Raw genomic sequence first — 14,087 nt, 5'->3', positions numbered from 1 at the left:
CCACTGGGAGAGCTCCAACTGGTCTCCCCCTTTGGGGAGAAGATTGATAAGGCCTGCCGAGAGACTCCCTGGCATCTGTCCTAAGGTGAAGATCTCCTGAAAAGCCCTCAGTACAGGGTCCTTCACCACTTCCTAGTAGGTAGTGAAGAAGGCCTTAGAGAGGCCATCCTCCCCTGGACATTTCTTCCCATCCTGTGTATGGAAAGCCTCCTCTAGTTCCTTCTTTGTAAAGGGGGCTAGGAGGGAGTGTCCCATCTCCTCTGTGACGAGGGACAGGATGTGATCTCATGCTTGCTGTCTACATCTCTGTCCTCTAGCTGAAGCTGTCTCCTGTTGGAAAAAGCGCGTGTAATAGTTGGTGGCAATCTCCATCACCTCATCTGGGCTAGAACGGGTCCTCCCATACTAATCCCGAAGGCTGCGTATCTGCTCTCCCACGATGCGGGGCTAGTGCACCTTGAAAGAACTCCCTGCACATTGTGTCCCCCTTCTGCGCCCAAAAGGTTGTTGAGGTGCAGAAAGAGAACTCCGAGCGCATGTCCTCTAAGCCAGCAATGGGTGCACGCGAGCGCACCTCCTGTGCGTGGAGGGTGGGATCCCCTGGTACCTCCTGCAATAATCTCTGCGTGGCTGCCAGGTCCCGCCCGAGTGCTCTCTTCTCCTCCCAACACTGCTGCCTAACCTGTATGGCTGCCTCTTGGCAGATCCTGCTTGACTCGGCTAGGACCTCTCCAACCTTCTCTGCTATCCGGTCCCTTCTGTCCCACTCTCTGGTCCAAATCTGCTCTATTTGTCTTGTCACCTCCTCCCTCCTATAGATCGAGTCAGCATCCGATAGGATCGTGTATCTAGAGCAGATGCTGGGGGGTCAAGTGTCAGGAGAACCGGGCAATGATTGGATAACGTGGTACCTGCCAACTGCTCATTCTGGCCTCCACGAGAGCCTCCCCACTCTCCCACATAAAACCTGTCCAACCGCTCTAGCAGGACTCCACCCAGTCGCCTGTATCCCCAGGAGAAGTCCAAGGACCTCTCCCTCCTCTGGAAGGCAAGGTCTTTCCAGGCATCACGTGCTCCGATTGCAAGCAGAAAGACCTCCCATGCCTCCTGCTCATTCCCAGCCATGCCCTGATAGTTTCTTCCTCTGCCTTGCTAGTCCTCCAAAGCCTCAAGGTTGTTGAAGTCTCCTCCAACAATCCAGGAGTCCACCTCTGGGAGTCCAACTACAATCTCCACCCAGAACCTATTGCATGTCCAAACCTCCGTAGGGGCATAGACATTGAGGACTCCAATACACGAGTCCCCAATATCCAGTCTAATCGATAGAACCCTTCCTGCCACTATCATCCCGTGGTCTCGTACACAGGTGGTGAGACTCGGGCCAATAGAGGTGTGGCCCTTCGCCGAACCATAGGGGTGATAGATGCTCCAGGTGGTACTATCAATGCATCTATCAGCCATACTGAAAATCGTGACTCTATACATTGGTAGAAGCGGGCCGCTTGTGCCAGGGGCCACTCGATCACGTCCCTGGTAGCTCTCCACTGTGGAGGGGCTCAAAACATAATGCTCAAGTGTGGAACCTCAGCACCAGCCCACTAGTTAATGTCCATCATGCAACCTGGCCACTGTTGTGCAAACAGTGCTAATCCTTCATCTCCTATCCACTGGGAGATGTGATCCCCCACCTGACTCTTCAACTCCTCCTCATTTTGTGTAGTCATCCACTCCTCTGAGTAAGAGGATTGAAGAAAAAAGGCATAGTTTGGTCCATCTGGTGGTGCTAGTAGGTGGACCTTGCCCCTCCTTCACTTACAAACCACGAAGATCCCCACCTCTAGAGGTAGTGGGAACTCTCCGTGCTCCGCAACTCGTAGCTAGGACCATGGGCCACTGTGGAAGAACTCTTGTGGCAACAACTGTGCCTGTCTCGGGAAAGTGTGGTGAGTAGCACAGGCAGATGAGCTGGTGGCTGTGTGGGAGGGGGAAGACTGCTGGTGCGCAGAGGAGGTAGGTGTGTGTGGCTCATCACCTCCTATGGGAGGAGGGTGGGTTGTTTGGGGGGGGCTCACCTGACCTAGGTACGGATCAGGGGGGGTGCTCGATAGGGGGGGTGACGGGGGGAAAGAGGATCAAGGGATGGTGGGTTGGATGGAGATGCATGGCGGATGTGGAGGGGGGGGGAGGGTGGTGGCCCTGGCAAGGGGGGGGCTATGGGCCAAAGTTAGTGGTTGGGGGGGGGGGGGGGGGGAGGGGTGGATGAGGGGCCTGTGGGAACTCAGGCGAGGCAGTCTGTGGCGCGGGTGGAGAATGTAGGGGCTGCGGTCCGATCGGGTGAGACGGACAGGGGGGGCTATGGAGTGCTCTGCCGAGAAGGGGTCGCTCGTCCGCCAGCACCCTGCTGACGAGGCTAGGTCTGAGGGGCTGGCTGCGCCCCCCCTTTCCGTCTCCCTCTCTGTCATCTCTCGACCCATGTGAAACCGTTAGCGTCCACCTGCGGACTTGTGGGCGGAGCCGCCTTGGCTCCGAAATGCGTACAAACTGCTGCTTGATGCCCAAAGTCGTGGCAGCGCAGGCACTGCCCTGGTTGCCCAATCACAATGACCTGCTGCCTAAAGGGGTGCCCACCTGCTTCAATCTCTAGGAACTGTGAGATATTCTTGACCTCTTTCACTACCACCTGTACCTTTGGGACTTCTGCTGCTGTCACTGCATCCGCGAAAGACATAGGAAGGACAGTGCTGAAGAGCCGTCCAAAGTCTTCCACCAACTGGTGATACTCAATCGCCAGGCCGGGGAAAAGAAGGGTGACCGGGTGCCGAAGAAACCTGTTGTGGAGTGCAAATGCCTCCACAGTAAAGCCACTGTACCAAGGGACCATGTATATAACCCCCTTCGTGGATGCATATGGTGAATTGGCGAGTAGCTCGCAAGCTGCGTCTGCCGAGCTGACCCGGACCATGAAAATCCCTTGACCCAATAGGACCACCTCCATTATCTGCGCAGTGCCGATGCGCAGCATGGAGTGAAGCCAGTTCCGAAGCTAGGCCCTGGCTAGGGAATGTCCTACTACCTGACCATAAATTGTTGTTTCCATTAGCTCCAGCTCTTTAGCTCGGACGGCTAAGAGCTGCTCCTCAGAGAGGACTACGCGCAAGGTGTTTGACTAGGGGGCACTCGCTGAGTGCGCCAGCATCTGACCATAGGTTTCCATTGCGCGTCCCTTCTGGGAGAACCTACCTATCACACTGCTGTGCTACTGGAGGGGAAGCTGTTGTAGGGGGAGGGAGCAACTGGAGGGGGGGGGGGGTGTCGATGGCGAAGGGGGAGATTTCTGTTTTCGATGGCGATGGTGTGATAGTCTGACAAAGGGCCAAGCCTCCATGCAGGATAGCACGCGGGGGGCAGGGGGGTGGAGGGAGGAAAAGATAGGCGGGGGTGGGGGCGGCGACCACGGGGGAAAAGACGGGGCTGGGACGGGCGGGACGGGTGTTGGGGAGGGGGGGATTTTGGGCACAGGCAGAGGGGGAGGGGGAGGGGGCAGGGCGGGCGCAAGGGGAGCAGAGCGGGTGCAGTCGGTGGCGGTGGCGCAGGGAGCTATCGATGGGCCCCTGGCGAAGGCGGAAAGGGGGATGGGGCACAGGCAATGACGAGGAGGGGTGGTGATGGTCCTTGCAATGGCGAGGGGGGGTGACGCTAGCGATGGCGCTGATCCGGCGGGAAGTGACGATCAGATGGGGCGAGTGGGGTAGCTTGCACAACGTGATGGGGTTGAGCCGCAAGTTCATATGTTAAGTGGATGGAGTGGGCATACAAGTGGATGCCACTACAAACTTCAGTGGGACCCTAGGAAGTGGGTATGGGTAGATCCATTCGCAAAGATGGCTCCAAATGGTGTCCTGTTTTCAGTATACCACTAGAATGGGAAGGAGGACACAAATGAGCAGGACCAAAACGGTGCCAACTGCAACTCAGCATTAAGCTACCCAAGGTATATCACCACCTTTCCTTACAAAATTTTGAAGTAGATTGAAGGATAGCTTTGGACCAGCAAAGATTTCACTCTTTCTTTGATTACTACCACACACGAGTTCATCACTGATACATGGAGTGGTTATCGTAGAGACCCTATCACTTGTGCTTGATGTGGGGAGCGTGAGTAGACACAATGGCACTACATACAGAATTGCCTAAGGGCTCAAGAGTTCTACAGGAGAGCCCCTAGGATGGTGTTTCATGGCACTGCAGAGTCTATGATTGCTACGTAGGGGATGGTTGCTTGGGTTATAGACAGAGGCCCAGCTTGTAGATATAGGGATGTGTAGGGGTGTCATGCCTATTGATGGTGTGGACTTAGGGGCATTGCCACAGATAGGAGCTCATAGCTAGCATTATTGCTTCATACATATGGATAGCCAAAGGTAGCCATGCTATTGGTTTTTTGGACATATCTACTGCAAAGAGAGTCTCCAGGCTCTAGATAGAGATTGTACATACTCTCAATGGGAGATGGGAGAGAATAGAAGGCCGTTCGAAGACCATGATAGGGAGGAGCAATGCTTTTCTTGGGACATGGGAATCTAGCACTTTCTTCGTTTTCCAAACCCACATGGTCTACCATTATCGACCTCCCGACTAGGCATTCATTCAAGCTTTGTAAAAGAGTTCTCCTTGTTACATATTTTTTTATATGGAAGTCCCTTACAAGGTTGCTTCTTTTTGGCATTTTTCCTTCGGATATTTTGTTCCAAGGAGAAAGGGGATTTAGTGAGGCAATTGCTCTAGCTTACACTCTAGTTAGTACAGCTACTAGAAGGGAATCCTCTAATCTTGTTGAAGTCCCACTAATGAGATTCAATGAAGCCTTCTTACTCTTAGGGAAATCTCTTGTATAATGGTCACACAAGCCTTGAAATATTGTTGACAAGGATGTGACCCTTGTGGCAAGTTACTTCTACTTTGATAGCTGCATCAGTGACAAATAACTAGGTGATTGGGGTGGTTCTTGGAGTTGAAGGGCAGGGACAATATGCTAGAGTAGGATATTGTGGAGATGCAACATACAAGTTAATGGCATAATTGGATGATGGACACATATGATACCTAACATGGGTAGAGGTATCAATATTTCCCTAGGAACACCACATTGGAAAATATGGGAATTTCCCATAAGTTTGGGACATGTGGTCAAAACTTTGGATTTGTCATAACTTGAAAGCTGTAACTCCAAATCGAACGCTCTATAGCTCAATAGATTCCATTTTTCAAGTGCTTTCCATTGATAGGTCACATCATATGGTTTTGAGAAACTTGTGGGCATGTTATCCGTGTGCCACCTTTTTAGTATTCAAAAAATGGGAATTGGGAGATTCCCAAACTCACTAATATTGTATTTAGGGCTATATCAATATGTCTCAAGGGCTCCATCCATCTCCTCCAATATATTGATATAGCTTGATATCTCATTAGTATATAGCTTGAAGAGAGTTGGACGAGAGAGATAGAGATAGAGACAGGGCATTGTAAAATGAGCAATGCACACACTGAGTGATGCGCGGAAGTACCACAAAGAGGATGGAAAGTGCAAGGGCTGGAGGAAAGATGAGAGACAATGTTAGAAAGACACTGAGATATGGAAAACTCTAGAACACATCAAGAAACTCATTTTAATAAAACAGAATGATACAGTCTTGTTGAAGTAAAGTCTGCAGGAAAACCTTAGTAAATACAATGGCACTCATTCTCACATGATGAAAACTACAAGTGCCTCCAGGGCAATCTTCTATGCAGATAGGGCTGCTGTGTCCATCATCATCATGACCCTATAAAGCCCCATCAAGTCTCTATAAATCCATCGTGACCCTATCAAGCCTGTAAAGTAGGCACACCAGTACTTTAGCCAGAGTAACTGCTTCTGCATGGCCAGAGTACCCACCTTTGTTAGAGCTGCAAAAGTGATTGTCTGCAAAAAGATATTCATTGGTGAAGAAAAAGATGCTCCTAGAAAAGGAGCAAGTATTTATTCCCGCGGTTTGCTAGAGCTCTACTGCAGTGTTGCTAAAACTATGCTCTGGCCACTACTAGAGCTGCACCCTGGCAGGCTACAGATAACTCTCCCATGTTTTATCAGATTTGGAGCATTTGTTTCAAAGTTTATCAATAATGCAGCTGAAAGGGAAAGGAGCTGGCTAAGAGTTTTTTAAGCAATCAATGAGAGAGCATCAGAGGAGCCGAAGAAGCTCCCATCCAGCAGTTTGAGTGTCCAAACATTGAGCAGCCCTAGAGAAGATGGAACAGCAACTAGCGGAGGCCCTATGTGAGCAATCACCGTGCATTCACTGAGTGATCCATTGCACAAGTCCCAAATGTGGATGCTCTCGAGGACAAGCCCTTGGTATTAGCAAAAGAGATGTCTACTTTCTGTAAGAGGAATTCTGTGAGTCGCATGTCCATCTCTACTAGCTCATGTGTACAGACTATATGTGGTGAGAATATGGATATGAGACCTATTTTTTTGTATGATTAAGGGGTCACTTGCCCAAATTCTCTCACCTAGATGGAGGATATTCCACAGCTGGCTTGCAGAGAGGTTGTTGTAGATGATTTTGCCTATGGTCACCACACTATGGCTGTTTGTGATAGAGATGGGTCCATCATTTGGACTTCACCATCTTCATTTGTTCCCAAAATGTCTCTTAAGAGGGGACTGAGAGATATGGTCCAGCTTTTTTCCTTGGACCCTCACTATTTAACATACTTTTTGCGTGTTTGCCACACCTTGGCATCCCTATCCTTGTCTACTATATCACTTTAGTTCACATTTCATTGGACATATTCATTTCTCTTTTCATCTTTGGATAAATTGAGTGTTGGTAAGTGTTCTGCACTCAGGTATTCAGTTAATTTGCATGATTTGAACAATATGCATCTCACTAGAAGAATGAATGATGAAGACAAATATATTAATGTCTGCAAAAGGCCATAAATACCTATGTAGTACATTTGCAGACAACTCGTCACAAAGTACAGAATAGATGGCATACATACATGTATGGAAGTACAAAGTGGCAAACAACTCTAATCTAGTCTAATCTAGATCTGAAAATCAAATCTGACCGAGTCTAACTCTTACAAAAGATACCACACCCACCGCGGGGGGGGGGGGGGAGAGAGAGAGAGAGAATACACTTATTCATGGAAAAAGAGAGACAGACACACCTTTGAGTCAACCATCCATATTTTTTTCCTGGCTTCATCAAGAGAGATTTTAATCTGATGAAAAATAGACAATTATCCTTATCATAGACTTGCTATTTTCACCTTGAAATAGAAATTCAAAGGGATAGAAATTATGATGTGCACATTTATCAAAATAGCTAAACATAGGATTACCTGCTTAGAAATTGCAAGAGCCAGAAGCTCTGCGATACCCGTACCAGCCTGCATTACAGGTTGGTTTCATAGAAATCATTCATGCAAATAAGTACTGTACCCAATTTCAAAAAACTGTCCAACTTTCAAAACAGCTAAAGACCAGGAAAAAGTATCCACCTTTCAAACCAGCTAAACAAGCATGGTCATAGAAGTATAAACACATAGGGTGTAATGCCTATCCCCTACTGTAAGGCTTTGTTAGATTGGAAAGTCCAAATGCATTGTTGAAATCCCATTTTGTTCAAAAGCATGGAAGGCATCAAGGTAATGCTGTAATCCCTCAAAAACATCAAATTAGTATAATATCAACAGCACATAGTAAGATTGGGATCAAAACTCCTAAACGGCTGCCATCCTATCAATGAAATTTTGTAAGCTCATCAATGTAATGCCCAAAGAGAGTAGGTTGGGGCAGCCCCTCTTCACAACGATTAAACTTTTGAATATTTTAGAAATCTTTCTACTCACCTGAGGGACTTTTATTAAATTAGAGGATCCTCCATAACATCTCTGATGTTACTCCAATATCCTGGAGTCAGTGTAGGTTGCAATCTAGCTCATGGTGTCCAATGCGATATAGAAATGCACAAATCAGCAATATATGCCCTCTATTTGGATTCTCAGCCTCCTCAATGGTTGCCTGTAAAAAGAAAATGTGGTCAAGGGAGGGAATATCCTATTGCAAAGCCAACCTATCATACTACTCTATGCCTGTGGCTCCCAACCCTTTATTTTTTCCAAGAAAAGAGAAATCTATTAATAAAACCTCCAACAATGTAACGTGCCCACTCCTCAAATCGCGGGACACGTCTTAGCAGTCCATTGAGAGATATATATAGAAGACGCCACCCGGCACTCCCAAGGAATGACATGGGGTTTGCCAACTAGGGTCTCTCGAGTCTGCCCCGCAACGGAACTTATCCGGCCGTTCCCACTAGGATCGACATGATGTCCGGGTTCCTAGTCAACATTGTCTAAGGTCATAGACCGACTTTTTCCTAACATTTCCTGTTAACATCTCCTTTGAGGAAAACTCTCAGCTAACCGAAACCACTCTTCCGTAGGATAGACCCATTGGTCACATCCACCACGCTTCCCTCGAGGGTTGTTTTAGTTATCTAATTACCTACCACGTTATGCTTGACACACATAAAATCAGCTTCCTTAATTAACCCGTTAGTCACAAGTTCCTTTACGTAATTTAGGCCACAGACACGAAGACAAGATAAAACAAGACCAAACACTTCCTTAACTTATCTTCAGATTAAATTGTGTCCCCTGCCCATACAGGAGAATTAAGTGCTCCTTTCTGCCTCCGCAGAAAAATCCTTCCGTAGTCCGATAATAAAACCCGAAGGTTTATCCTTCCAAGATTCCGCCTTGTAACTAATATCAAGAACTCGAGATCCCATCTTGAGTCACGTAGAACACTTGTGTAGGGCCCAGAGGCATTGGGATTTACGGCCAGAGCCCCTACTGGCACCCAAGCGTCCTCCTACGCCAAGTGATTTCCACGGAGAGACCTCTCGCGGCGGGTTCAATCCACATTCTCGGCACGAATTCATAACCCCCTTGGTTAGGGTTTGGCGGCTCGCGAGGGGTAGCTAGCGCCATCCTTCCTTAATTATCCCTTTTAGGAAATCAACCATAGTTGAAGCAACCAGCATAGTAACAATTGCTAGGGAAAACATCTCTTTCGTTTCCATGGCAATCAATCATCTCAGACCCGGCCATGAAATCATCAAACACTCCCTACTTGGATTAACATCCAAAACCACATTAACAAACAGTTGAATGCACAACCTCTTGCTTCAAGGCATCGCAATCCCATTGCATGCACAATCAGATTTTTAACTGGATGTATCAAAACACTTGCTTAAGGGTTTTACAACCTTTCCAAACCGCCAAGCATAACTTGGGTCAACAATCCATTTAGGGTTAGGTTACCAGCTTCAACTAAGCTAGAAGCGTATCCATTTGCGATAGTCCATAGCAAGATCGATAAAACAATTCGCAGGCAATTCTACTTATTCCTAATGCCCCATATCACATGTGACTTGCGTCCATGGAAGACTGGGGTTTTGTCTAACGATGCAAGTGTATCTCATGAACAGAAATTAACATTTCATGTGTTTCTTTTAACCATGATTGCGAAACGTGAATTTTAAATGACTATTCATGCACAAAACTAGTTAAAAAGCTATCATTTTATGTGAAGTAAGGCGATAACCTTATTATTTTATGTGTGTAAAAGCTATCATTTCGTGCCTAAAATCTTGTGCGAATTTCAAACTCTACCATTTCGCGCATGCAACTTAGTTCTTAGAGTAAACAAAACCCTATGCATGACATCAATCCTTTCATCCCTTCCATAAGAAATAATTCCTAAATTAATTTTTAACGCTAGGAACCTGGGCTTGATTCATGTGTGCTGCGTTGGTCGTTCCGCTCGCCCCTCCAACATTACCGGTGGCTTGGGCGCCTACGCTTCCCACGACTTTCTTCTTGGGAACCATTCGCCTCGCAGAGATTGGGCAGTACGGACCTTGATGGGTTTCAGGTTGACAGGTTTGGAAGAAAAGACCGCTGGATGGGGCCCTTCGCCGAGAGGGTGGTTTGGGTGTGGCTCCTTTGCAGCTACCCACCAACTCCCACTCCCTCTTCTTTTTTCTCTCTCCCTCTCTCTTCCTCTTCTTTTCTACTATCTCCCTACTCTTTCTCTCTCTCCTCCACTTCTTCTTTTCTCTTATTCTCCTACTCTCTCTCTCTCTCTCTCTCTCTCCTCCTCTTCTCCTCTTCCTACCTCTTCTTCTCCTTCTTCTTCCACTACTTCTCTCTCTTCCCTCTTCTCCTTCCCTTCCTCTCTTCCCTCTCTCCTTCTCTTCTTCCTTCCCTCTTCTCTCTCTTCCCTCTTCTCCTCCTCTCTCCCACTTCTCTCTCTTCTTTTTCTCCCTTACTCTTCCTCTTCTCCCTTCCTCTTCTTCTTCTCCTCTCTCTCCCTTCTCTCCCTCTTCTCTTCTTCCTTCCCTCTTCACTCTCTTCCCTCTTCTCCTCCTCTCTCCCACTTCTCTCTCTTCTTTTTCTCCCTTCCTCTTCTTCTCTCCCTCTTCTTCTTCTCCTCTCTCTCCCTCTTCCTTCTCCTTCTCCTTCCCTCTTCTCTCTCTTCCCTCTTCTCCTCCTCTCTCCCACTTCTCTCTCTTCTTTTTCTCCCTTCCTCTTCTCCTCCTTCTACTACTTCTCTCCTCTCTCCCTCTACCTCTTCTTCTTCTTCTTCTATCTCTCTCCTTTCCCTTCTTCTTCTCCTCTCTTCCTTCTCTCCCTCTTCTTCCAAAGAACCGAAATGGTGGATTGAACATTTACCTTTGGTGGAGTTTGCTTATAATACTACCTTTCAACAAATAATCAAGATGTCGCCATTCCAAGCCTTGTATGGGAAAGAATGTCGTACACCTTTAAACTTCTCAGATCCCACTCTCAAAGTAGAGTCTTCTAAGGCTATGCTTGAAGAGATGGACCAACAAATCCAATTGATCCGACATGAAATCTAAGCTGCTCAAGATCGGAAAAAATCCTATGCAGATCTTGAAAGATCCATAAGAACATTCAAGGAAGGTGACATGGTGTTTCTAAGGGTAAGACCCGAAAAGAGCTCATTATCCTTGGGGAAATACAAAAAGCTTAGTCCAAGGTATTGTGGACCATATGAAGTAATCTTCCTCCTCCTCCCCTTCTCCTACTTCTCTCCCTCTACTTCCTATTCCTCTACCTCTCTCCTACTCCTCCTCTTCTTCTACTACTCTCCCTCTATTTCCCTCTCCCACACCTTCCTTCTCTCTCCTTCTCTCTCCCACTTTTTCTCTTCTCTCTCCCTCTTCTCTCACGATGGCAGCCTTATACCAAATGGCCCAACAGGCTTGAGCAAACGTGGGGGGGGGGGGGGGGGGGGGGGGACGCAGCTGTACGCCGCCACCTAGGCGGCATGCATCCCCCTTTCCCTACTTCACTCCCTCACTCTCTCTCCCCAACGTACTTTTGGAGGGGGAGGGAGAGGGAAAAAATTTTGAAAAAAAAGAAAAGAAAAGGGAAGGGGTTCCTATGGGCACGGGGACATTACAAAGAAATATCCCTGAGGAAAATACAAACTAGGTACATCAAAGATACAATGGTTATGTGAACAACCAAACTAGTGGGCTAAAGTGCCAGATCATCTGAGGGGTAGTATGAAATAAGGTGAATGGAGGAGGATGACATGGAAAACCATCCTCACTTGTTGCAGCTTTACCTTGATGCTTTCAAGTTAGAGCTGACTTTAGTTCGCGTTGGGCTCAATCAAGTTCAGCAAAGCAAAGGTCCAAAGTATTACCTGATGCTTGTGAGGCAGCTAGCACCTCCGCTCCTTAGTAATGGACAGCTCTAGAAGTAGTGGATTTCGAATGTATTCAGCATACATTCACGGTACTGTAGTTGAACAATATGTTTGCCAAGAGATCACTATTTAATGTACTAGTCACTATGTTTGGTATGCAAATTAGTATGGTTTTCACTGTAGCTCTGAAACTGTACATTTGCATCCCTTATGCTCAGTGTGTAATCAGTTATGCTTGGTATGGCATTGGTTATGCTTGGTGTAGCATCGGTTAATGATCATCAGGGGCTGATTATCGAATGTTGGTTGTCAACGTATGATCATTAATATTCAGTGGTTTTCAACTGGTTTTGTGGACATCAACATGTCTTATCATGCATTGATGTTTCAACCATGGTTTATGCTTGGCTTTTCCTATACTATGGTTTGGTTTTGCCACATGAGTTGAGCTCATGAGAAATGGACATGTCACATGATAATCTAGCAATGTTTTTGAGATTATGTTGGGCATATAGAATGGTTAAACATCAGTGCGTAATGTTGTATTGACTATGATGCCCTATGGAAATTCCAATGTAGTACTTTGCTTCTAATGCATTTGGCAGTGCAATCGAGGACGATTGCAAGGATTTCAAGGGGGAGGGCTATCATGAGGACATGTATTTTTGAAACCTCACTTAACATGTGGATTAATTTTTAATCACATGATTAAGTAAATGTTGCACATGTGAGATGCAACTGGGATTAGACTAAATTTACAAGCCCAGGACTCCAGAAAATCATGGGATAAAAAAGAAAAAGTTGCTATAAGTTGTATTGCACAGGTACTTGGTGGTATCTGGTGTCAATTGTTGGCCTAGGTCATTCATTTGGCCATAAGTGTCAGTTGGTGAAACTAGAGATGTGGCGTTTAATGGTACCTAACACCGATCTAATAGTCAAAGATGGCACAAAGATACTCGGGAGTGGAAGATGCCTAGCCAATTTAATTATTGGCCAGTCATATTATTTTTCTAGGCACTGAAATAATTATTAGATTAATTTTCAGTAATTAAAGATTGAAAATTAATATTTAATGATGTATAATGTTGGAAGAACCATTTGGGAAGGCTGCCACTTGGCAAACTTGCCCATACAAGCTGGTAAAAGGCTGAAGAAGAGAAAAAACGAGATCATTCTTGTTGTAGCAAATGTATGAGAGCAGTGAGCAACCATGGCCAGCCAATTTTCAGCCATTGCAGCCAGCAGGATTGAGTTTTCAGGAGGGGATTGCACATTCAAACCCTCCACAGCTAGGCCATTACGTACACGAACAAGGTAACAACTGATTTGGATGTCTCAACTATAGGCGATAGAATTTAATGCTGTTTTGGTAGGGCAGCAGCCGCATTTGACTGATTTTCAGTCATTCTTTGCGACAAAACTCTGAATTCTCTCTCTCTACACCTTTCTCTCTCATCTCCCAGCCGTTTCATAGCCTTGCTATGAAGATCTCAGCATTTGGACCCTTGGACGCTGAGAAATTGCATATTTCTTTGCTATAAACCCTAATTTACAGCAGAAATTAGGGTTTAGCAACAACCTCGGGAAGCGTGCCAAAAATTGGAAGCTCCAAGACTTGGATTTCTCAGGGGCTGAAGTTGAATTCCAGCTAAATTCAGGTGGAGGACTCGCCAACCATTGAATTTGGGCCATTTCCATTGTCTATGAAGTGGGTGTAGGCCAATTAAGTGTCCGAATCAAGGGGCAAAACAGATTGAAGACTTGTTGGTCACTTGGATAGAAAGGGAAGTTTGGATTGCGAAGGGGATCGGGAGAATCCCATTGCAAATCAACTTCTTCTTCAATAAAGCTAAAGAAATACTGAAAGGGGTGCCAATTTTGGGGCCAATCGGTGTGCATTATCCAAGATCAGTAGGTAAATTCGTATTTTCAGATTTGCATTTATTGTTTGCTGCTGTAATTAAGTTGTAATCAAGAATTTACCACCCATTCACACGGAAGGAAGGTTGGTTAGAGTATGAATCCCAAATCCGTAGGAAAGCCTCTCTTTTCTTCCTCATCCTCTCAAAGCTACCCTGCATCCTCTCCCATCTCCCACAGAGAATGTAAACTATCTCTGTTCAAATCCTCAATAAAGACTCCCCAGTGGGTATATCTTGAAGATCAATGACCTGGCTACATCTCGCAGTACATATGTACCAAGCTATAATACTGGAAACCACCTCCCATCTGTGACAATGTCCCTGAGTCCACTGTGTCTGTGAGTAGTCTGTGGTAGGGATCC

At 46.4% G+C, this 14,087-nt stretch overlaps 1 protein-coding gene across 4 annotated transcripts in view; it reads right to left on the bottom strand.

Annotated features, from left to right (window-relative positions):
• LOC148036812 (NADP-dependent malic enzyme-like) overlaps positions 1-14,087 on the bottom strand; it is a 214,256-nt gene that overhangs the window by 65,306 nt on the left and 134,863 nt on the right. For 3 of the 4 annotated variants that reach the window (XM_087675709.1, XM_087675707.1, XM_087675708.1), the window contains exons 11-12: positions 7,393-7,440; positions 7,219-7,272 (exon numbers count right to left, since the gene is read on the bottom strand). The exons of the other annotated variant lie outside the window; for it this stretch is intronic. In XM_087675709.1, the coding sequence (XP_087531835.1) occupies positions 7,219-7,272; positions 7,393-7,440 (102 nt within the window). The remainder of the gene's footprint in view (positions 1-7,218; positions 7,273-7,392; positions 7,441-14,087) is intronic. 4 annotated transcript variants of the gene reach the window in all.

The sequence above is a fragment of the Lygodium microphyllum genome, chromosome 4, assembly GCF_053477565.2.
Source record: "Lygodium microphyllum isolate KBCC chromosome 4, Lygodium_microphyllum_v1.1.10, whole genome shotgun sequence".
In the NCBI taxonomy this organism is placed as follows: domain Eukaryota; kingdom Viridiplantae; phylum Streptophyta; class Polypodiopsida; order Schizaeales; family Lygodiaceae; genus Lygodium; species Lygodium microphyllum.
This window is presented reverse-complemented; position numbering and strand designations above follow the sequence as displayed.